The 22,556-nt window shown below is 49.5% G+C and overlaps 1 protein-coding gene and 1 long non-coding RNA gene across 4 annotated transcripts in view; both read right to left on the bottom strand.

Annotated features, from left to right (window-relative positions):
* Positions 1-2,213: 2,213 nt before the first annotated feature.
* LOC145863988 (uncharacterized) lies at positions 2,214-5,320 on the bottom strand. The gene is made up of 3 exons (XR_014382595.1): positions 5,015-5,320; positions 4,308-4,361; positions 2,214-2,556 (listed from the first exon to the last, which is right to left on the bottom strand). It is a non-coding gene; the product is annotated as an uncharacterized LOC145863988 (long non-coding RNA).
* Positions 5,321-6,492: 1,172 nt separating this feature from the next.
* Positions 6,493-22,556, bottom strand: part of LOC106585993 (protein RUFY3) — an 87,243-nt gene continuing 71,179 nt past the window's right edge. For all 3 annotated transcript variants that reach the window (XM_082968759.1, XM_082968760.1, XM_082968761.1), the window contains one exon: positions 6,493-9,175. In XM_082968759.1, coding sequence (XP_082824885.1) covers positions 9,103-9,175 — 73 coding nt within the window. In that variant the 3' untranslated portion in view covers positions 6,493-9,102. The remainder of the gene's footprint in view (positions 9,176-22,556) is intronic.

Raw genomic sequence — 22,556 nt, 5'->3', positions numbered from 1 at the left:
CAGGGCCAGTGTCTCTCTCTCAGGCAGGGCCAGTGTCTCTCTCTCAGGCAGGGCCAGTGTCTCTCTCTCAGGCAGGGCCAGTGTCTCTCTCAGGCAGGGCCAGTGTCTCTCTCAGGCAGGGCCAGTGTCTCTCTCTCAGGCAGGGCCAGTGTCTCTCTCTCAGGCAGGGCCAGTGTCTCTCTCTCAGGCAGGGCCCGTGTCTCTCTCTCAGGCAGGGCCAGTGTCTCTCTCTCAGGCAGGGCCAGTGTCTCTCTCTCAGGCAGGGCCAGTGTCTCTCTCTCAGGCAGGGCCAGTGTCTCTCTCTCAGGCAGGGCCAGTGTCTCTCTCTCAGGCAGGGCCAGTGTCTCTCTCTCAGGCAGGGCCAGTGTCTCTCTCTCAGGCAGGGCCAGTGTCTCTCTCAGGCAGGGCCAGTGTCTCTCTCAGGCAGGGCCAGTGTCTCTCTCTCAGGCAGGGCCAGTGTCTCTCTCTCAGGCAGGGCCAGTGTCTCTCTCTCAGGCAGGGCCAGTGTGTCTCTCTCAGGCAGGGCCAGTGTCTCTCTCAGGCAGGGCCAGTGTCTCTCTCAGGCAGGGCCAGTGTCTCTCTCAGGCAGGGCCAGTGTCTCTCTCAGGCAGGGCCAGTGTCTCTCTCAGGCAGGGCCAGTGTCTCTCTCAGGCAGGGCCAGTGTCTCTCTCAGGCAGGGCCAGTGTCCCTCTCAGGCAGGGCCAGTCTCTCTCTCAGGCAGGGCCAGTCTCTCTCTCAGGCAGGGCCAGTCTCTCTCTCAGGCAGGGCCAGTCTCTCTCTCAGGCAGGGCCAGTCTCTCTCTCAGGCAGGGCCAGTCTCTCTCTCAGGCAGGGCCAGTCTCTCTCTCAGGCAGGGCCAGTCTCTCTCTCAGGCAGGGCCAGTCTCTCTCTCAGGCAGGGCCAGTCTCTCTCTCAGGCAGGGCCAGTCTCTCTCTCAGGCAGGGCCAGTCTCTCTCTCAGGCAGGGCCAGTCTCTCTCTCAGGCAGGGCCAGTCTCTCTCTCAGGCAGGGCCAGTCTCTCAGGCAGGGCCAGTGTCTCTCTCAGGCAGGGCCAGTGTCTCTCTCAGGCAGGGCCAGTGTCTCTCTCAGGCAGGGCCAGTGTCTCTCTCAGGCAGGGCCAGTCTCTCTCTCAGGCAGGGCCAGTCTCTCTCTCAGGCAGGGCCAGTCTCTCTCTCAGGCAGGGCCAGTCTCTCTCTCAGGCAGGGCCAGTCTCTCTCTCAGGCAGGGCCAGTCTCTCTCTCAGGCAGGGCCAGTGTCCCTCAGGCAGGGCCAGTCTCTCTCTCAGGCAGGGCCAGTCTCTCAGGCAGGGCCAGTGTCTCTCTCAGGCAGGGCCAGTGTCTCTCTCAGGCAGGGCCAGTGTCTCTCTCAGGCAGGGCCAGTGTCTCTCTCAGGCAGGGCCAGTGTCTCTCTCAGGCAGGGCCAGTGTCTCTCTCTCAGGCAGGGCCAGTGTCTCTCTCTCAGGCAGGGCCAGTGTCTCTCTCTCAGGCAGGGCCAGTGTCTCTCTCTCAGGCAGGGCCAGTGTCTCTCTCTCAGGCAGGGCCAGTGTCTCTCTCTCAGGCAGGGCCAGTGTCTCTCTCTCAGGCAGGGCCAGTGTCTCTCTCTCAGGCAGGGCCAGTGTCTCTCTCAGGCAGGGCCAGTGTCTCTCTCTCAGGCAGGGCCAGTGTCTCTCTCTCAGGCAGGGCCAGTCTCTCTCTCAGGCAGGGCCAGTCTCTCTCTCAGGCAGGGCCAGTGTCCCTCAGGCAGGGCCAGTCTCTCTCTCAGGCAGGGCCAGTGTCTCTCTCAGGCAGGGCCAGTGTCTCTCTCAGGCAGGGCCAGTGTCTCTCTCAGGCAGGGCCAGTGTCTCTCAGGCAGGGCCAGTGTCTCTCAGGCAGGGCCAGTCTCTCTCTCAGGCAGGGCCAGTGTCTCTCTCAGGCAGGGCCAGTCTCTCTCTCAGGCAGGGCCAGTCTCTCTCTCAGGCAGGGCCAGTCTCTCTCTCAGGCAGGGCCAGTCTCTCTCTCAGGCAGGGCCAGTCTCTCTCTCAGGCAGGGCCAGTCTCTCTCTCAGGCAGGGCCAGTGTCCCTCAGGCAGGGCCAGTCTCTCTCTCAGGCAGGGCCAGTCTCTCTCTCAGGCAGGGCCAGTCTCTCTCTCAGGCAGGGCCAGTCTCTCTCTCAGGCAGGGCCAGTCTCTCTCTCAGGCAGGGCCAGTCTCTCTCTCAGACAGGGCCAGTGTCCCTCAGCCAGGGCCAGTCTCTCTCTCAGGCAGGGCCAGTCTCTCTCTCAGGCAGGGCCAGTCTCTCTCTCAGGCAGGGCCAGTCTCTCTCTCAGGCAGGGCCAGTCTCTCTCTCAGGCAGGGCCAGTCTCTCTCTCAGGCAGGGCCAGTCTCTCTCTCAGGCAGGGCCAGTCTCTCTCTCAGGCAGGGCCAGTCTCTCTCTCAGGCAGGGCCAGTCTCTCAGGCAGGGCCAGTGTCTCTCAGGCCTGGTCAGTTTAACCCTTCAGTTTGAGGAAGATCCTAGACAGTATAACAGACATCCTGGACAGTGTAACCCTTCAGTTTGAGGGCTGATCTCAAGACGACGACTCCTGGAAAGGAGAAGGCAACATCTAATAGTTCGTAAACAGCAATAACGGCAGATCCTATGTAGATGTATAGATCCTATGTAGATGTATAACACTGAGTATAGATCCTATGTAGATGTATAACACTGAGTATAGTTCCTATGTAGATGTATAACACTGAGTATAGATCCTATGTAGATGTATAGATCCTATGTAAATCCTATGTAGATGTATAGATCCTATGTAGATGTATAGATCCTATGTAGATGTATAGATCCTATGTAGATCCTATGTAGATGTATAGATCCTATGTAGATCCTATGTAGATGTATAGATCCTATGTAGATGTATAACACTGAGTATAGATCCTATGTAGATGTATAACACTGAGTATAGTTCCTATGTAGATGTATAACACTGAGTATAGATCCTATGTAGATGTATAGATCCTATGTAAATCCTATGTAGATGTATAGATCCTATGTAGATGTATAGATCCTATGTAGATGTATAGATCTGAGTATATACTGGAACAAAAGTATGAATCAGTTTAAAATAATCTGCTCATCCTCATTCTGTGACATTGACCTTCGAGACGAGAGAGAGAGAGGTATGTTAAACTGTTAATGAGCAAGGCAATGAGACTGATTAAACTGTTAATGAGCAAGGCTATGAGACTTTTATACTGTTAATGAGCAAGGCTATGAGACTTTTACACTGTTAATGAGCAAGGCTATGAGACTTTTACACTGATTAAACTGTTAATGAGCAAGGCTATGAGACTTTTACACTGTTAATGAGCAAGGCTATGAGACTTTTATACTTTTAATGAGCAAGGCTATGAGACTTTTATACTGATTAAACTGTTAATGAGCAAGGCTATGAGACTTTTATACTTTTAATGAGCAAGGCTATGAGACTTTTACACTGTTAATGAGCAAGGCTATGAGACTTTTATACTGATTAAACTGTTAATGAGCAAGGCTATGAGACTTTTACACTGATTAAACTGTTAATGAGCAAGGCTATGAGACTTTTACACTGATTAAACTGTTAATGAGCAAGGCTATGAGACTTTTACACTGTTAATGAGCAAGGCTATGAGACTTTTACACTGATTAAACTGTTAATGAGCAAGGCTATGAGACTTTTACACTGATTAAACTGTTAATGAGCAAGGCTATGAGACTTTTATACTGATTAAACTGTTAATGAGCAAGGCTATGAGACTTTTATACTGATTAAACTGTTAATGAGCAAGGCTATGAGACTTTTACACTGATTAAACTGTTAATGAGCAAGGCTATGAGACTTTTATACTGATTAAACTGTTAATGAGCAAGGCTATGAGACTTTTACACTGTTAATGAGCAAGGCTATGAGACTTTTATACTGTTAATGAGCAAGGCTATGAGACTTTTATACTGATTAAACTGTTAATGAGCAAGGCTATGAGACTTTTACACTGTTAATGAGCAAGGCTATGAGACTTTTAAACTTTTAATGAGCAAGGCTATGAGACTTTTACACTGATTAAACTGTTAATGAGCAAGGCTATGAGACTGATTAAACTGTTAATGAGCAAGGCTATGAGACTTTTACACTGTTAATGAGCAAGGCTATGAGACTTTTAAACTTTTAATGAGCAAGGCTATGAGACTTTTATACTGATTAAACTGTTAATGAGCAAGGCTATGAGACTTTTACACTGATTAAACTGTTAATGAGCAAGGCAATACATTGTACAAGTTACACCTAACTAAAGCTTTACCTACATGTTCGACCCTGGTACATCGTTGATGATTCTCCTTCTTCACTGCCTCCAGTTCCTATAACAAACATCATCATTATCAGATGAGCTTGAAAACATGAATGTTCAAGATTTAAATTCCCTGTGAAGGAGCTGGGAGCAGGGTGCTGTATCTTCCGGATGTCGCCCAGGTGTTTCAGGTCTCTCCGGGGGGCTGAGGCCATCTTCTCCCCAGACACAGGGTCTGTGTACTGGCTACCTCCACCCTTCCCTCTCCTCAGCTCCAAACATGACCTGACAGCACACACGATAAGATAGTTGCTATAGCGATAGCCTGGAGGATGCAGAGCAGCACACACGATTAGATAGTTGCTATAGCGATAGCCTGGAGGATGCAGAGCAGCACACACGATAAGAGAGTTGCTATAGCGATAGCCTGGAGGATTCAGAACAGCACACACGATTAGATAGTTGCTATAGCGATAGCCTGGAGGATGCAGAGCAGCACACACGATAAGAGAGTTGCTATAGCGATAGCCTGGAGGATACAGAACAGCACACACGATTAGATAGTTGCTATAGCGATAGCCTGGAGGATGCAGAGCAGCACACACGATTAGAGAGTTGCTATAGCGATAGCCTGGAGGATACAGAACAGCACACACGATTAGAGAGTTGCTATAGCGATAGCCTGGAGGATGCAGAACAGCAGAGTGGGACAGCCTTAGTTACCTGTGTTCCCTGAGCTGTTCCACCTCCAGCTGTAGAGCATTCTGTTATCCTGCCCTGCCTGGTCCGTCTCCGCCTGACGGGATCTGAACCGGGAAGGGGGGAGGGGGTGGGGGGATGAAAACTACACAAGACTTCATGAACTAAAGATAAAATGAAAAGTAAAGGACAGGGAGAGACCTTTTTTTTTCAACAGAAGATAAACATGGAAACGAAGCTAGGATGAACATAAAGAGAACGACAGACCCTCCCCTCCAATCATCCAGTAGAAGCAGACCCTCCCCTCCAATCATCCAGGAGAACAGACCCTCCCCTCCAATCATCCAGGAGAACAGACCCTCCCCTCCAATCATCCAGGAGAACAGACCCTCCCCTCCAATCATCCAGGAGAACAGACCCTCCCCTCCAATCATCCAGGAGAACAGACCCTCCCCCTCCAATCATCCAGGAGATGACAGACCCTCCCCTCCAATCATCCAGGAGAACAGACCCTCCCCTCCAATCATCCAGGAGAACAGACCCTCCCCTCCAATCATCCAGGAGAACAGACCCTCCCCTCCAATCATCCAGGAGAACAGACCCTCCCCTCCAATCATCCAGGAGATGACAGACCCTCCCCTCCAATCATCCAGGAGATGACAGACCCTCCCCTCCAATCATCCAGGAGAACAGACCCTCCCCTCCAATCATCCAGGAGAACAGACCCTCCCCTCCAATCATCCAGGAGATGACAGACCCTCCCCTCCAATCATCCAGGAGATGACAGACCCTCCCCTCCAATCATCCAGGAGAACAGACCCTCCCCTCCAATCATCCAGGAGAACAGACCCTCCCCTCCAATCATCCAGGAGAACAGACCCTCCCCTCCAATCATCCAGGAGAACAGACCCTCCCCTCCAATCATCCAGGAGAACAGACCCTCCCCCTCCAATCATCCAGGAGAACAGACCCTCCCCTCCAATCATCCAGGAGAACAGACCCTCCCCTCCAATCATCCAGGAGAACAGACCCTCCCCTCCAATCATCCAGGAGAACAGACCCTCCCCCTCCAATCATCCAGGAGAACAGACCCTCCCCTCCAATCATCCAGGAGAACAGACCCTCCCCCTCCAATCATCCAGGAGAACAGACCCTCCCCTCCAATCATCCAGGAGAACAGACCCTCCCCTCCAATCATCCAGGAGAACAGACCCTCCCCTCCAATCATCCAGGAGATGACAGACCCTCCCCTCCAATCATCCAGGAGAACAGACCCTCCCCTCCAATCATCCAGGAGAACAGACCCTCCCCTCCAATCATCCAGGAGAACAGACCCTCCCCTCCAATCATCCAGGAGATGACAGACCCTCCCCTCCAATCATCCAGGAGAACAGACCCTCCCCCTCCAATCATCCAGGAGAACAGACCCTCCCCTCCAATCATCCAGGAGAAGCAGACCCTCCCCCTCCAATCATCCAGGAGAAGCAGACCAGTAGAAGCAGTTTGATTGAATGGTTTTTATTATGCTAGTATTGACTACAGGTGACGTCCACAGACACATCATGTCATTTAGCCTTGCTGTGCTCGGAGACTGCTTTATTGTCATGCTGACCTGGACTGACCCTTCACATTTTCAGTAAGAAGCTTCTAAACATCATCTCACATTTCTTTTAAACTACTTATTGGTTTTCAACAGCGGAGATTTATATAAACCTTGCTGTCCGTCTCTCTGACATTTGCAACATTGCTTCAATATTGAAATTCCATCTCCAGCTGTCCCATTGTAATGAATGTGTAGGGGTCGGGACTCAGCCAGTCCAAGTCATGAATCAGCATACTTTTTATGGATATATACAAACAAAATGTTAATATAAAAAAGGGTCAAACGAAGTGCAGCTAGGTCGCAGGTCGCAGTCTTTCTAGCTTCAGTTTGAAGTGATTATGTTAGCTGTGTTTTTGGCTAACTCCTCTGAACAACAGTGTCCTGACGAGTGAGCACATTTTCCTTGCCAGGCAAAAATCACGCTTCTTTTGCTCATTCTTATGAATGTATCCAAATAAATGTCACTAGAAAACAGCTTAAACAAATGCAAATACAGCTACTTTGCTGTTATCTGGCTGCACTTTTTATGACGTGACTAAGTTAGCCGTAGTTGGCTAGCTAGCAAGCATGGGATAAGAACGTTACCTGCCAGTATGGCACCGAACCAATAGAACGAACGACTGGGTCGCGTCTCTGGTAACCGAACCAATAGAACGAACGACTGGGTCGCGTCTCTGGTAACCGAACCAATAGAACGAACGACTGGGTCGCGTCTCTGGTAACCGAACCAATAGAACGAACGACTGGGTCGCGTCTCTGGTAACCGAACCAATAGAACGAACGACTGGGTCGCGTCTCTAGTAACCGAACCAATAGAACGAACGACTGGGTCGCGTCTCTGGTAACCGAACCAATAGAACGAACGACTGGGTCGCGTCTCTGGTAACCGAACCAATAGAACGAACGACTGGGTCGCGTCTCTGGTAACCGAACCAATAGAACGAACGACTGGGTCGCGTCTGAGGTAACCGAACCAATAGAACGAACGACTGGGTCGCGTCTCTGGTAACCGAACCAATAGAACGAACGACTGGGTCGCGTCTCTGGTAACCGAACCAATAGAACGAACGACTGGGTCGCGTCTCTGGTAACCGAACCAATAGAACGAACGACTGGGTCGCGTCTCTGGTAACCGAACCAATAGAACGAACGACTGGGTCGCGTCTCTGGTAACCGAACCATTGGGCTGGTCTAAGGACAGGCTGTACGTAGCATTGGGCTGGTCTAAGGACAGGCTGTACGTAGCATTGGGCTGGTCTAAGGACAGGCTGTACGTAGCATTGGGCTGGTCTAAGGACAGGCTGTTCGTAGCATTGGGCTGTTCTAAGGACCTACGGTATGCCACTGTAGGGGGCGTCTGGGTGTGTCGATGTACAAGAAATAACAGCATCCATTTAGATTTTTCAGAACAGTAACCTCTCTCTTACTAAAATGGCAGACATCCCAAACCTCTTATCAGGGAACATTCATTACAACTGTGGGTCTGATATCTTTATTAACACAGAAAGATGTAGTACTGTGAGTGGAGTCACCCTGCACTGCTAGTCCAACGGAAAGACAGGCTCGAGGGCGCCAGAGAGAGACTGTCTCAGTACAACAGAAAGACAGGCTAGAGGGCGCCAGAGAGACTGTCTCAGTCCAACGGAAAGACAGGCTCGAGGGCGCCAGAGAGAGACTGTCTCAGTACAACAGAAAGACAGGCTAGAGGGCGCCAGAGAGACTGTCTCAGTCCAACGGAAAGACAGGCTCGAGGGCGCCAGAGAGAGACTGTCTCAGTACAACAGAAAGACAGTCTAGAGGGCGCCAGAGAGAGACTGTCTCAGTACAACGGAAAGACAGGCTAGAGGGCGCCAGAGAGAGACTGTCTCAGTACAACAGAAAGACAGTCTCTCTCTGGCACCCTCTAGCCTGTCTCAGTCCAACAGAAAGACAGTCTCTCTGGAGCCCTCTAGCCTGTCTCAGTCCAACAGAAAGACAGTCTCTCTGGCTCCCTCTAGCCTGTCTCAGTACAACAGAAAGACAGTCTCAGTCCAACAGAAAGACAGTCTCTCTCTGGCTCCCTCTAGCCTGTCTCAGTACAACAGAAAGACAGTCTCTCTCTGGCACCCTCTAGCCTGTCTCAGTCCAACAGAAAGACAGTCTGGTCTCAGTACAACAGAAAGACAGTCTCAGTCCAACAGAAAGACAGTCTCTCTCTGGCACCCTCTAGCCCGTCTCAGTCCACCAGAAAGACAGTCTCTCTCTGGCACCCTCTAGCCGTCTCAGTCCATGCTGCTAATCAAAGTAATGCTGTCTGGAAAGCAAGCTGTTTAGTTTTAGGAAACAAAAGATTGTTTAACAGTTAGAAATGAAAGGTTTAACCACAACAGATATAATAGCAAAATAAATACCCAGGTTTAGTCATTTCTATGTTATGCAAAGGTTGGTTTTATGTTTCGATTGGGAATCAGATTTCTGAAACTATGATGTGGGTGTCATTGTGGGGAGCGAACGGGAAGAGAGGACAGTCCTATAGTTGCTTCCGAAGCAGCTTCCCTGCGTTGGAACTCAAGCTTCTGGCCTGCTTCACACAGTCTTCCTCACTGACAGGAAGAGAACCAAGAAATGAAAGAAATGGAGAGATAAAAGGACAGAAAGAAGAGGAAGAAGACAGTAGTTATTGCAGGGTTGGTAGCTGGCTGTAACTCCCTGTGAAGAGAACCTTATTAAACAGTGAAACACACTGGTCTGAGGTTAGACCTGATAAACACACTGGTCTGAGGTTAGACCTGATAAACACACTGGTCTGAGGTTAGACCTGATAAACACACTGGTCTGAGGTTTATTAGACAGACTAGACCTAATAAACACACTGGTCTGAGGTTAGACCTGATAAACACACTGGTCTGAGGTTAGACCTGATAAACACACTGGTCTGAGGTTTATTAGACAGACTAGACCTGATAAACACACTGGTCTGAGGTTAGACCTGATAAACACACTGGTCTGAGGTTTATTAGACAGACTAGACCTGATAAACACACTGGTCTGAGGTTAGACCTGATAAACACAGGTGGGTGCTGAGGTTGAGGAGCGCTGATGAAACACACTGGTCTGAGGTTAGACCTGATAAACACACTGGTCTGAGGTTTATTAGACAGACTAGACCTGATAAACACACTGGTCTGAGGCTGTCAAGAGCTTTGTTTCAGTGGGATCTAAAACAGAACACAGCCAGAAAGCCTAATTCACTCAGGGCCGGGTTTCTGGGACTCAGATAAAAAATTAAGACTGACAAAAAAAGCATTAAAAAGTAGATGAAGAATCCCAATGACAGAGCTGCTTTTAAGTCCTGGAAAGTAGTTCTGAAAAGGTAAACTCATGTGTCCTGTTCTAATCTACCGAGGAAGAGGCGGTTTCTTGATGTGTATAGACAGGTTAGCTTTACAACGTCCGGAAAACGATGCGCACACTTCAATGGGGCAGAAGTGTGTGTGTGTGTGTTGTGATTCTGGGTAGTCAGATAGCTAGCAACAACGACAGGAAGCTGCCATGTGAGGAATCGTAGGTGGTTCGTTTCATCTTGGTCTTGTTTTGACAGGATGTCACGTCTATGCTAATGTGGGCAAAATTTGCTAGCTAGCAAACCAACAATTGTAACGATGTATTTGAGGGACAAGTGCTCATTGTGCAAATGTATTTATGTTTTTAACAAACATTGGCGGCGAAATAGTTTTACATGTTGTCAACAATCTAAGCCTATCCTGTCTGTTTGGCGCACGCGTCTGTTTTGTTGCTAAACAACGAACCCATCTATAGGCTCCGCCCCGGTCAAATCCCTAGTCAGACACATAGTCACTTCCTGGTTTGCGTGGATATAGGAAGAAAAAATGGCTCCGACGAACAGGGCTGCTGTGCTTCTAGCTCTCAGGAAACATTGCAGTATTTTTTATGTGTTATTTCTTACATTATTAGCCCAGATTTCTTTGGGGTGTTATTACATACAGCCGGGAATAACTTTTGGATATCAGAGCGGCGGTAAATCACCAGCATTACGACCAGGAATACGACTTTCCCGAATTGGATCCTTTGCCCCTCCAGGGAGCAAACTCAGGAGGCTGAAGAAATTCGACTTGGCACCTCAAACCCTCACAAACTTTTACAGATGCACAATTGAGAGCATCCTGTCGGGCTGTATCACAGCCTGGTACGGCAACTGCTCCGCCCACAACCATAAGGCTCTCCAGAGGGGGGGTGCGGTCTGCACAACGCATCACCGGGTGCAAACTACCTGCCCTCCAGGACACCTACACCACCCGATGTCACAGGATGACCAAAAAGATCATCAAGGACAACAACCACCCGAGCCACTACCTGTTCACCCCGCTATCATCCAGAAGGTGAGGTCAGTACAGGTGCATCAAAGCTGGGACCGAGAGACTGAAAAACAACTTCTATCTCAAGGCCATCAGACTGTTAAATAGCCATCATTAGCACATTAGAGGCTGCTGCCTATATACATAGACTTGTAATCACTGGCCACTTTATTAAATGGAACACTAGTCACTTTAATAATGTTTACATATCTGGCATTACTCATCTCATTTGTAAAACTATATTCTATCCTATTCTCAGTCTATGCCGCTCTGACATTGTTTGTCCAAATATTCATATATTCTAATTCTTGCTAAAACACGTGTATGTGACAAATAAAAATGGATTTGTTAAGTAAAAGGGGGGCATTTTGACTGCATAGAGCAGGGGTATTTTAACTGTTAAAGGCGCTGCACGGTCAATCCGACGTCTCCACTGACCGTTCCGCATTTACGGTGATATGGCCTCTGCAGAAGTCAGGGCATTCAGACTTATTGTGCTTCGCCGAGCAGTGCTGTTGTCAAGGAAGTGAGTTTGTGTTTATACAGGACCTGCTGCTCTCACCTACCGTCAACCAATCATGTCAATAAGGAGGGTATATGGGAGTCCTCCGCATTGTTACAAAATTTGCGGCACACGGCGATGCGGTACTGGGCTTAATTTGGCCTCTGTGTTCCTCCGGATGCTCAGCAATTGAGTCACACCGTCCATACGGCGCCTCACAACCACATTATCGTCTCTTACTGTACGAGGACTGGAGCCTGCTGGTACTCTGTTCCACATGATAATGAATTACAAACACCTGGTGTCCCAGGTCTAAATCAGTCCTTAAACAAAACACAGTGGAACTGGCTTTGTGGTCCAGAGTTTAGTTTGAGGGGCATAGAGGTTGGAGAAAATGTTTGGTGACTTGGAAACTATTGTTAGTTTGAAGGCATACTTTTCTTTCGTGCTGTACAGGTGAGACTTGTGTAGGAGCATTCAGAAGAGGTTTCTATTTGTGGATTGTCTGACTCCGGTAAAGTAACAGGAAGGCTATTTATATGGAATATTTCTACTTAGTTTATTTGCTTTGTGAGTTACATTACTGAACTGGTCAGATCTCCTCATTTGGATTAATTGGTCTTTGTTTATTTTTGGGATATCTTACTTGGATTCAGTACTGAATTGAGCATTGGCTCTCCTTGAAGAAGAGAGACTTGGCTGTTCAAAGCATTTTGCTATTTTTAACTTCTGTTTTAGAGCCTTACATTTGAGTTGAGTTGGGGGTTTGAATTGTATGCCATCTGACTTGACTTGTGAAATGACATGCGTTCCCTTCCTTGTGAAATGACATGAGTCCCTCATCCCTACCTGTTCTCCAGGTGTTTTATAATCCCTCCCTCCTACCTGTTCTCCAGGTGTTTTATAGTCCCTCCCTCCTACCTGTTCTCCAGGTGTTTTATAGGCCCTCCCTCCTACCTGTTCTCCAGGTGTTTTATAGTCCCTCCAGGTGTTTTATAGTCCCTCCCTCCTACCTGTTCTCCAGGTGTTTTATAGTCCCTCATCCCTACCTGCTCTCCAGGTGTTTTATAGTCCCTCCCTCCTACCTGTTCTCCAGGTGTTTTATAGTCCCTCCCTCCTACCTGTTCTCCAGGTGTTTTATAGTCCCTACCGCCTACCTGTTCTCCAGGCAGGTGTTTTATAGTCCCTCCCTCCTACCTGTTCTCCAGGTGTTTTATAGTCCCTACCTCCTACCTGTTATCCAGGTGTTATATAGTCCCCCCCTCCTACCTGTTCTCCAGGTGTTTTATAGTCCCTCATCCCTACCTGTTCTCCAGGTGTTTTATAGTCCCTCCCTCCTACCTGTTCTCCAGGTGTTTTATATTCCCTCCATCCTACCTGTTCTCCAGGTGTTTTATAGTCCCTCCCTCCTACCTGTTCTCCAGGTGTTTTATAGTCCCTCATCCCTACCTGTTCTCCAGGTGTTTTATAGTCCCTCCCTCCTACCTGTTCTCCAGGTGTTTTATAGGCCCTCCCTCCTACCTGTTCTCCAGGTGTTTTATAGTCCCTCCCTCCTACCTGTTCTCCAGGTGTTTTATAGTCCCTCTCTCCTACCTGCTCTCCAGGTGTATTATAGTCCCTCCCTCCTACCTGTTCTCCAGGTGTTTTATAGTCCCTCCCTCCTACCTGTTCTCCAGGTGTTTTATAGTCCCTCCCTCCTACCTGCTCTCCAGGTGTTTTATAGTCCCTCCCTCCTACCTGTTCTCCAGGTGTTTTATAGTCCCTCCCTCCTACCTCTTCTCCAGGTGTTTTATAGTCCCTCCCTCCTACCTGCTCTCCAGGTGTTTTATAGGCCCTCCCTCCTACCTGCTCTCCAGGTGTTTTATAGTCCCTCTCTCCTACCTGTTCTCCAGGTGTTTTATAGTCCCTCATCCCTACCTGCTCTCCAGGTGTTTTATAGTCCCTCCCTCCTACCTCTTCTCCAGGTGTTTTATAGTCCCTCCCTCCTACCTGTTCTCCAGGTGTTTTATAGTCCCTCCCCCCTACCTGTTCTCCAGGTGTTTTATAGTCCCTCATCCCTACCTGCTCTCCAGGTGTTTTATAGTCCCTACCTCCTACCTGTTCTCCAGGTGTTTTATAGTCCCTCCCTCCTACCTGTTCTCCAGGTGTTTTATAGTCCCTCACTCCTACCTGTTCTCCAGGTGTTTTATAGTCCCTCCCTCCTACCTGCTCTCCAGGTGTATTATAGTCCCTCCCTCCTACCTGTTCTCCAGGTGTTTTATAGTCCCTCCCTCCTACCTGTTCTCCAGGTGTTTTATAGTCCCTCCCTCCTACCTGCTCTCCAGGTGTTTTATAGTCCCTCCCTCCTACCTGTTCTCCAGGTGTTTTATAGTCCCTCCCTCCTACCTCTTCTCCAGGTGTTTTATAGTCCCTCCCTCCTACCTGCTCTCCAGGTGTTTTATAGGCCCTCCCTCCTACCTGCTCTCCAGGTGTTTTATAGTCCCTCTCTCCTACCTGTTCTCCAGGTGTTTTATAGTCCCTCATCCCTACCTGCTCTCCAGGTGTTTTATAGTCCCTCCCTCCTACCTCTTCTCCAGGTGTTTTATAGTCCCTCCCTCCTACCTGTTCTCCAGGTGTTTTATAGTCCCTCCCCCCTACCTGTTCTCCAGGTGTTTTATAGTCCCTCATCCCTACCTGCTCTCCAGGTGTTTTATAGTCCCTACCTCCTACCTGTTCTCCAGGTGTTTTATAGTCCCTCCCTCCTACCTGTTCTCCAGGTGTTTTATAGTCCCTCACTCCTACCTGTTCTCCAGGTGTTTTATAGTCCCTCCCTCCTACCTGTTCTCCAGGTGTTTTATAGTCCCTCCCCCCTACCTGTTCTCCAGGTGTTTTATAGTCCCTCATCCCTACCTGCTCTCCAGGTGTTTTATAGTCCCTACCTCCTACCTGTTCTCCAGGAGTCTTATAGTCCCTCCCTCCTACCTGTTCTCCAGGTGTTTTATAGTCCCTCCCTCCTACCTGCTCTCCAGGTGTTTTATATTCCCTCCCTCCTACCTGTTCTCCAGGTGTTTTATAGTCCCTCAGTCCCTACCCCTCCTACCTGTTCTCCAGGTGTTTTATAGTCCCTCACCTGCCTACCTGTCTCTCCAGGTGTTTTATAGTCCCTCCCTCCTACCTGTTCTCCAGGTGTTTTATAGGCCCTCCCTCCTACCTGTTCTCCAGGTGTTTTATAGTCCCTCATCCCTACCTGCTCTCCAGGTGTTTTATATTCCCTCCCTCCTACCTGTTCTCCAGGTGTTTTATAGTCCCTCCCTGCTACCTGCTCTCCAGGTGTTTTATAGTCCCTCCCTCCTACCTGCTCTCCAGGTGTTTTATAGTCCCTCCCTCCTACCTGTTCTCCAGGTGTTTTATAGTCCCTCATCCCTACCTGTTCTCCAGGTGTTTTATAGTCCCTCCCTCCTACCTGTTCTCCAGGTGTTTTATAGTCCCTCCCTCCTACCTGTTCTCCAGGTGTTTTATAGTCCCTCTCTCCTACCTGCTCTCCAGGTGTTTTATAGTCCCTCCCTCCTACCTGTTCTCCAGGTGTTTTATAGTCCCTCCCTCCTACCTGTTCTCCAGGTGTTTTATAGTCCCTACCTCCTACATGTTATCCAGGTGTTATATAGTCCCCCCCTCCTACCTGTTCTCCAGGTGTTTTATAGTCCCTCCCTCCTACCTGTTCTCCAGGTGTATTATAGTCCCTCCCTCCTACCTGTTCTCCAGGTGTTTTATAATCCCTCCCTCCTACCTGTTCTCCAGGTGTTTTATAGTCCCTCCCTCCTATCTGTTCTCCAGGTGTATTATAGTCCCTCCCTCCTACCTGTTCTCCAGGTGTTTTATAGTCCCTCCCTCCTACCTGTTCTCCAGGTGTTTTATAGTCCCTCCCTCCTACCTGCTCTCCAGGTGTTTTATAGTCCCTCATCCCTACCTGCTCTCCAGGTGTTTTATAGTCCCTCACTCCTACCTGTTCTCCAGGTGTTTTATAGTCCCTCCCTCCTACCTGTTCTCCAGGTGTTTTATAGTCCCTCCCTCCTACCTGCTCTCCAGGTGTTTTATAGTCCCTCCTTCCTACCTGCTCTCCAGGTGTTTTATAGTCCCTCACTCCTACCTGTTCTCCAGGTGTTTTATAGTCCCTCATCCCTACCTGCTCTCCAGGTGTTTTATAGTCCCTCCCTCCTACCTCTTCTCCAGGTGTTTTATAGTCCCTCCCTCCTACCTGCTCTCCAGGTGTTTTATAGTCCCTCCCTCCTACCTGCTCTCCAGGTGTTTTATAGTCCCTCACTCCTACCTGTTCTCCAGGTGTTTTATAGTCCCTCCCTCCTACCTGTTCTCCAGGTGTTTTATAGTCCCTCATCCCTACCTGCTCTCCAGGTGTTTTATAGTCCCTCCCTCCTACCTGTTCTCCAGGTGTTTTATATTCCCTCCCTCCTACCTGTTCTCCAGGTGTTATATAGTCCCTCTCTCCTACCTGTTCTCCAGGTGTTTTATAGTCCCTCCCCCCTACCTGTTCTCCAGGTGTTTTATAGTCCCTCATCCCTACCTGCTCTCCAGGTGTTTTATAGTCCCTCCCTCCTACCTGTTCTCCAGGTGTTTTATAGTCCCTCCCTCCTACCCGTTCTCCAGGTGTTTTATAGTCCCTCCCTCCTACCTGCTCTCCAGGTGTTTTATAATCCCTCCCTCCTACCTGTTCGCCAGGTGTTTTATAGGCCCTCCCTCCTACCTGCTCTCCAGGTGTTTTATAGTCCCTCCTTCCTACCTGTTCTCCAGGTGTTTTATAGTCCCTCACTCCTACCTGTTCTCCAGGTGTTTTATAGTCCCTCATCCCTACCTGCTCTCCAGGTGTTTTATAGTCCCTCCCTCCTACCTCTTCTCCAGGTGTTTTATAGTCCCTCCCTCCTACCTGCTCTCCAGGTGTTTTATAGTCCCTCCCTCCTACCTGCTCTCCAGGTGTTTTATAGTCCCTCACTCCTACCTGTTCTCCAGGTGTTTTATAGTCCCTCCCTCCTACCTGTTCTCCAGGTGTTTTATAGTCCCTCATCCCTACCTGCTCTCCAGGTGTTTTATAGTCCCTCCCTCCTACCTGTTCTCCAGGTGTTTTATATTCCCTCCCTCCTACCTGTTCTCCAGGTGTTATATAGTCCCTCTCTCCTACCTGTTCTCCAGGTGTTTTATAGTCCCTCCCCCCTACCTGTTCTCCAGGTGTTTTATAGTCCCTCATCCCTACCTGCTCTCCAGGTGTTTTATAGTCCCTCCCTCCTACCTGTTCTCCAGGTGTTTTATAGTCCCTCCCTCCTACCCGTTCTCCAGGTGTTTTATAGTCCCTCCCTCCTACCTGCTCTCCAGGTGTTTTATAATCCCTCCCTCCTACCTGTTCGCCAGGTGTTTTATAGGCCCTCCCTCCTACCTGCTCTCCAGGTGTTTTATAGTCCCTCCTTCCTACCTGTTCTCCAGGTGTTTTATAGTCCCTCATCCCTACCTGTTCTCCAGGTGTTTTATAGTCCCTCCCTCCTACCTGCTCTCCAGGTGTTTTATAGTCCCTCCCTCCTACCTGCTCTCCAGGTGTTTTATAGTCCCTCCCTCCTACCTGTTCTCCAGGTGTTTTATAGTCCCTCCCTCCTACCTGCTCTCCAGGTGTTTTATAGTCCCTCCCTCCTACCTGTTCTCCAGGTGTTTTATAGGCCCTCCCTCCTACCTGTTCTCCAGGTGTTTTATAGTCCCTCCCTCCTACCTGTTCTCCAGGTGTTATATAGTCCCTCTCTCCTACCTGCTCTCCAGGTGTTTTATAGTCCCTCCCTGCTACCTGTTCTCCAGGTGTTTTATAGTCCCTCCCTCCTACCTGCTCTCCAGGTGTTTTATAGTCCCTCCCTCCTACCTGTTCTCCAGGTGTTTTATAGTCCCTCATCCCTACCTGCTCTCCAGGTGTTTTATAGTCCCTCCCTCCTACCTGTTCTCCAGGTGTTTTATAGTCCCTCCCTCCTACCTGTTCTCCAGGTGTTTTATAGTCCCTCACCCCTACCTGCTCTCCAGGTGTTTTATAGTCCCTCCCTCCTACCTGTTCTCCAGGTGTTTTATAGTCCCTCCCTCCTACCTGTTCTCCAGGTGTTTTATAGTCCCTACCTCCTACCTGTTCTCCAGGTGTTATATAGTCCCCCCCTCCTACCTGTTCTCCAGGTGTTTTATAGTCCCTCCCTCCTACCTGTTCTCCAGGTGTTTTATAGGCCCTCCCTCCTACCTGTTCTCCAGGTGTTTTATAGTCCCTCATCCCTACCTGCTCTCCAGGTGTTTTATAATCCCTCCCTCCTACCTGTTCTCCAGGTGTTTTATAGGCCCTCCCTCCTACCTGCTCTCCAGGTGTTTTATAGTCCCTCATCCCTACCTGCTCTCCAGGTGTTTTATAGTCCCTCCCTCCTACCTGTTCTCCAGGTGTTTTATAGGCCCTCCCTCCTACCTGTTCTCCAGGTGTTTTATAGTCCCTCCCTCCTACCTGTTCTCCAGGTGTTTTATAGGCCCTCCCTCCTACCTGTTCTCCAGGTGTTTTATAGTCCCTCATCCCTACCTGCTCTCCAGGTGTTTTATAGGCCCTCCCTCCTACCTGCTCTCCAGGTGTTTTATAGTCCCTCCTTCCTACCTGTTCTCCAGGTGTTTTATAGTCCCTCCCCCCTACCTGCTCTCCAGGTGTTTTATAGTCCCTCCCTCCTACCTGTTCTCCAGGTGTTTTATAGTCCCTCATCCCTACCTGTTCTCCAGGTGTTTTATAGTCCCTCCCTCCTACCTGCTCTCCAGGTGTTTTACAGTCCCTCCCTCCTACCTGCTCTCCAGGTGTTTTATAGTCCCTCCCCCCTACCTGTTCTCCAGGTGTTTTATAGTCCCTCCCTCCTACCTGTTCTCCAGGTGTTTTATAGTCCCTCCCTCCTACCTGTTCTCCAGGTGTTTTATAGTCCCCCCCTCCTACCTGTTCTCCAGGTGTTTTATAGTCCCTCCCTCCTACCTGTTCTCCAGGTGTTTTATAGTCCCTCCCTCCTACCTGTTCTCCAGGTGTTTTATAGTCCCTCCCTGCTACCTGCTCTCCAGGTGTTTTATAGTCCCTCCCTCCTACCTGCTCTCCAGGTGTTTTATAGTCCCTCCCTTCTACCTGTTCTCCAGGTGTTTTATAGTCCCTCCCTCCTACCTGTTCTCCAGGTGTTTTATAGTCCCTCCCTCCTACCTGTTCTCCAGGTGTTTTATAGTCCCTCTCTCCTACCTGCTCTCCAGGTGTTTTATAGTCCCTCCCTCCTACCTGTTCTCCAGGTGTTTTATAGTCCCTCCCTCCTACCTGTTCTCCAGGTGTTTTATAGTCCCTACCTCCTACCTGTTATCCAGGTGTTATATAGTCCCTCCCTCCTACCTGTTCTCCAGGTGTTTTATAGTCCCTCCCTCCTACCTGTTCTCCAGGTGTTTTATATTCCCTCCCTCCTACCTGTTCTCCAGGTGTTTTATAGTCCCTCCCTCCTACCTGCTCTCCAGGTGTTTTATAGTCCCTCATCCCTACCTGCTCTCCAGGTGTTTTATAGTCCCTCACTCCTACCTGTTCTCCAGGTGTTTTATAGTCCCTCCCTCCTACCTGTTCTCCAGGTGTTTTATAGTCCCTCCCTCCTACCTGCTCTCCAGGTGTTTTATAGTCCCTCCCTCCTACCTGCTCTCCAGGTGTTTTATAGTCCCTCACTCCTACCTGTTCTCCAGGTGTTTTATAGTCCCTCATCCCTACCTGCTCTCCAGGTGTTTTATAGTCCCTCCCTCCTACCTCTTCTCCAGGTGTTTTATAGTCCCTCCCTCCTACCTGCTCTCCAGGTGTTTTATAGTCCCTCCCTCCTACCTGCTCTCCAGGTGTTTTATAGTCCCTCACTCCTACCTGTTCTCCAGGTGTTTTATAGTCCCTCCCTCCTACCTGTTCTCCAGGTGTTTTATAGTCCCTCATCCCTACCTGCTCTCCAGGTGTTTTATAGTCCCTCCCTCCTACCTGTTCTCCAGGTGTTTTATATTCCCTCCCTCCTACCTGTTCTCCAGGTGTTATATAGTCCCTCTCTCCTACCTGTTCTCCAGGTGTTTTATAGTCCCTCCCCCCTACCTGTTCTCCAGGTGTTTTATAGTCCCTCATCCCTACCTGCTCTCCAGGTGTTTTATAGTCCCTCCCTCCTACCTGTTCTCCAGGTGTTTTATAGTCCCTCCCTCCTACCCGTTCTCCAGGTGTTTTATAGTCCCTCCCTCCTACCTGCTCTCCAGGTGTTTTATAATCCCTCCCTCCTACCTGTTCGCCAGGTGTTTTATAGGCCCTCCCTCCTACCTGCTCTCCAGGTGTTTTATAGTCCCTCCTTCCTACCTGTTCTCCAGGTGTTTTATAGTCCCTCACTCCTACCTGTTCTCCAGGTGTTTTATAGTCCCTCATCCCTACCTGCTCTCCAGGTGTTTTATAGTCCCTCCCTCCTACCTCTTCTCCAGGTGTTTTATAGTCCCTCCCTCCTACCTGCTCTCCAGGTGTTTTATAGTCCCTCCCTCCTAACTGCTCTCCAGGTGTTTTATAGTCCCTCACTCCTACCTGTTCTCCAGGTGTTTTATAGTCCCTCCCTCCTACCTGTTCTCCAGGTGTTTTATAGTCCCTCATCCCTACCTGCTCTCCAGGTGTTTTATAGTCCCTCCCTCCTACCTGTTCTCCAGGTGTTTTATATTCCCTCCCTCCTACCTGTTCTCCAGGTGTTATATAGTCCCTCTCTCCTACCTGTTCTCCAGGTGTTTTATAGTCCCTCCCCCCTACCTGTTCTCCAGGTGTTTTATAGTCCCTCATCCCTACCTGCTCTCCAGGTGTTTTATAGTCCCTCCCTCCTACCTGTTCTCCAGGTGTTTTATAGTCCCTCCCTCCTACCCGTTCTCCAGGTGTTTTATAGTCCCTCCCTCCTACCTGCTCTCCAGGTGTTTTATAATCCCTCCCTCCTACCTGTTCGCCAGGTGTTTTATAGGCCCTCCCTCCTACCTGCTCTCCAGGTGTTTTATAGTCCCTCCTTCCTACCTGTTCTCCAGGTGTTTTATAGTCCCTCATCCCTACCTGTTCTCCAGGTGTTTTATAGTCCCTCCCTCCTACCTGCTCTCCAGGTGTTTTATAGTCCCTCCCTCCTACCTGCTCTCCAGGTGTTTTATAGTCCCTCCCTCCTACCTGTTCTCCAGGTGTTTTATAGTCCCTCCCTCCTACCTGCTCTCCAGGTGTTTTATAGTCCCTCCCTCCTACCTGCTCTCCAGGTGTTTTATAGTCCCTCCCTCCTACCTGTTCTCCAGGTGTTTTATAGGCCCTCCCTCCTACCTGTTCTCCAGGTGTTTTATAGTCCCTCCCTCCTACCTGTTCTCCAGGTGTTATATAGTCCCTCTCTCCTACCTGCTCTCCAGGTGTTTTATAGTCCCTCCCTGCTACCTGTCCCTCCCTCCTACCTGTTCTCCAGGTGTTTTATAGGCCCTCCCTCCTACCTGTTCTCCAGGTGTTTTATAGTCCCTCATCCCTACCTGTTCTCCAGGTGTTTTATAGTCCCTCCCTCCTACCTGTTCTCCAGGTGTTTTATAGTCCCTCCCTCCTACCTGTTCTCCAGGTGTTTTATAGTCCCTCTCTCCTACCTGTTCTCCAGGTGTTTTATAGGCCCTCCCTCCTACCTGCTCTCCAGGTGTTTTATAGTCCCTCATCCCTACCTGCTCTCCAGGTGTTTTATAGTCCCTCCCTCCTACCTGTTCTCCAGGTGTTTTATAGTCCCTCTCTCCTACCTGCTCTCCAGGTGTTTTATAGTCCCTCCCTCCTACCTGTTCTCCAGGTGTTTCATAGTCCCTCCCTCCTACCTGTTCTCCAGGTGTTTTATAGTCCCTCCCTCCTACCTGTTCTCCAATTGTTTTATAGGCCCTCCCTCCTACCTGCTCTCCAGGTGTTTTATAGTCCCTCCCTTCTACCTGCTCTCCAGGTGTTTTATAGTCCCTCATCCCTACCTGCTCTCCAGGTGTTTTATAGTCCCTCCCTCCTACCTGTTCTCCAGGTGTTTTATAGTCCCTTCCTCCTACCTGTTCTCCAGGTGTTTTATAGTCCCTACCTCCTACCTGTTATCCAGGTGTTATATAGTCCCCCCCTCCTACCTGTTCTCCAGGTGTTTTATAGTCCCTCCCTCCTACCTGTTCTCCAGGTGTTTTATAGTCCCTCCCTCCTACCTGTTCTCCAGGTGTTTTATAGTCCCTCCCTCCTACCTGTTCTCCAGGTGTTTTATAGTCCCTCCCTCCTACCTGTTCTCCAGGTGTTTTATAGTCCCTCCCTCCTACCTGCTCTCCAGGTGTTTTATAGTCCCTCCCTCCTACCTGTTCTACAGGTGTTTTATAGTCCCTACCTCCTACCTGTTCTCCAGGTGTTTTATAGTCCCTCCCTCCTACCTGTTCTCCAGGTGTTTTATAGTCCCTCCCTCCTACCTGCTCTCCAGGTGTTTTATAGTCCCTCCCTCCTACCTGTTCTCCATGTGTTTTATAGTCCCTCCCTCCTACCTGTTCTCCAGGTGTTTTATAGTCCCTCTCTCCTACCTGTTCTCCAGGTGTTATATAGTCCCTCCCTCCTACCTGTTCTCCAGGTGTTTTATAGTCCCTCCCTCCTACCCCTTCTCCAGGTGTTTTATAGTCCCTCCCTCCTACCCGTTCTCCAGGTGTTTTATAGTCCCTCCCTCCTACCTGTTCTCCAGGTGTTTTATAGTCCCTCCCTCCTACCTGTTCTCCAGGTGTTTTATAGTCCCTCCCTCCTACCTGCTCTCCAGGTGTTTTATAGTCCCTCCCTCCTACCTGTTCTACAGGTGTTTTATAGTCCCTACCTCCTACCTGTTCTCCAGGTGTTTTATAGTCCCTCCCTCCTACCTGTTATCCAGGTGTTTTATAGTCCCTCCCTCCTACCTGTTCTCCAGGTGTTTCATAGTCCCTCATCCCTACCCGCTCTCCAGGTGTTTTATAGTCCCTCACTCCTACCTGTTCTCCAGGTGTTTTATAGTCCCTCCCTCCTACCTGTTCTCCAGGTGTTTTATAGTCCCTCCCTCCCTACCTGTTATCCAGGTG

Source organism: Salmo salar, chromosome 24, assembly GCF_965601325.2.
Source record: "Salmo salar chromosome 24, fSalSal1, whole genome shotgun sequence".
NCBI classification, from domain to species: Eukaryota; Metazoa; Chordata; class Actinopteri; order Salmoniformes; family Salmonidae; genus Salmo; species Salmo salar.
The sequence above is the reverse complement of the archived record's forward strand: the minus strand, read 5'-3'. Positions and strand labels throughout refer to the sequence as shown.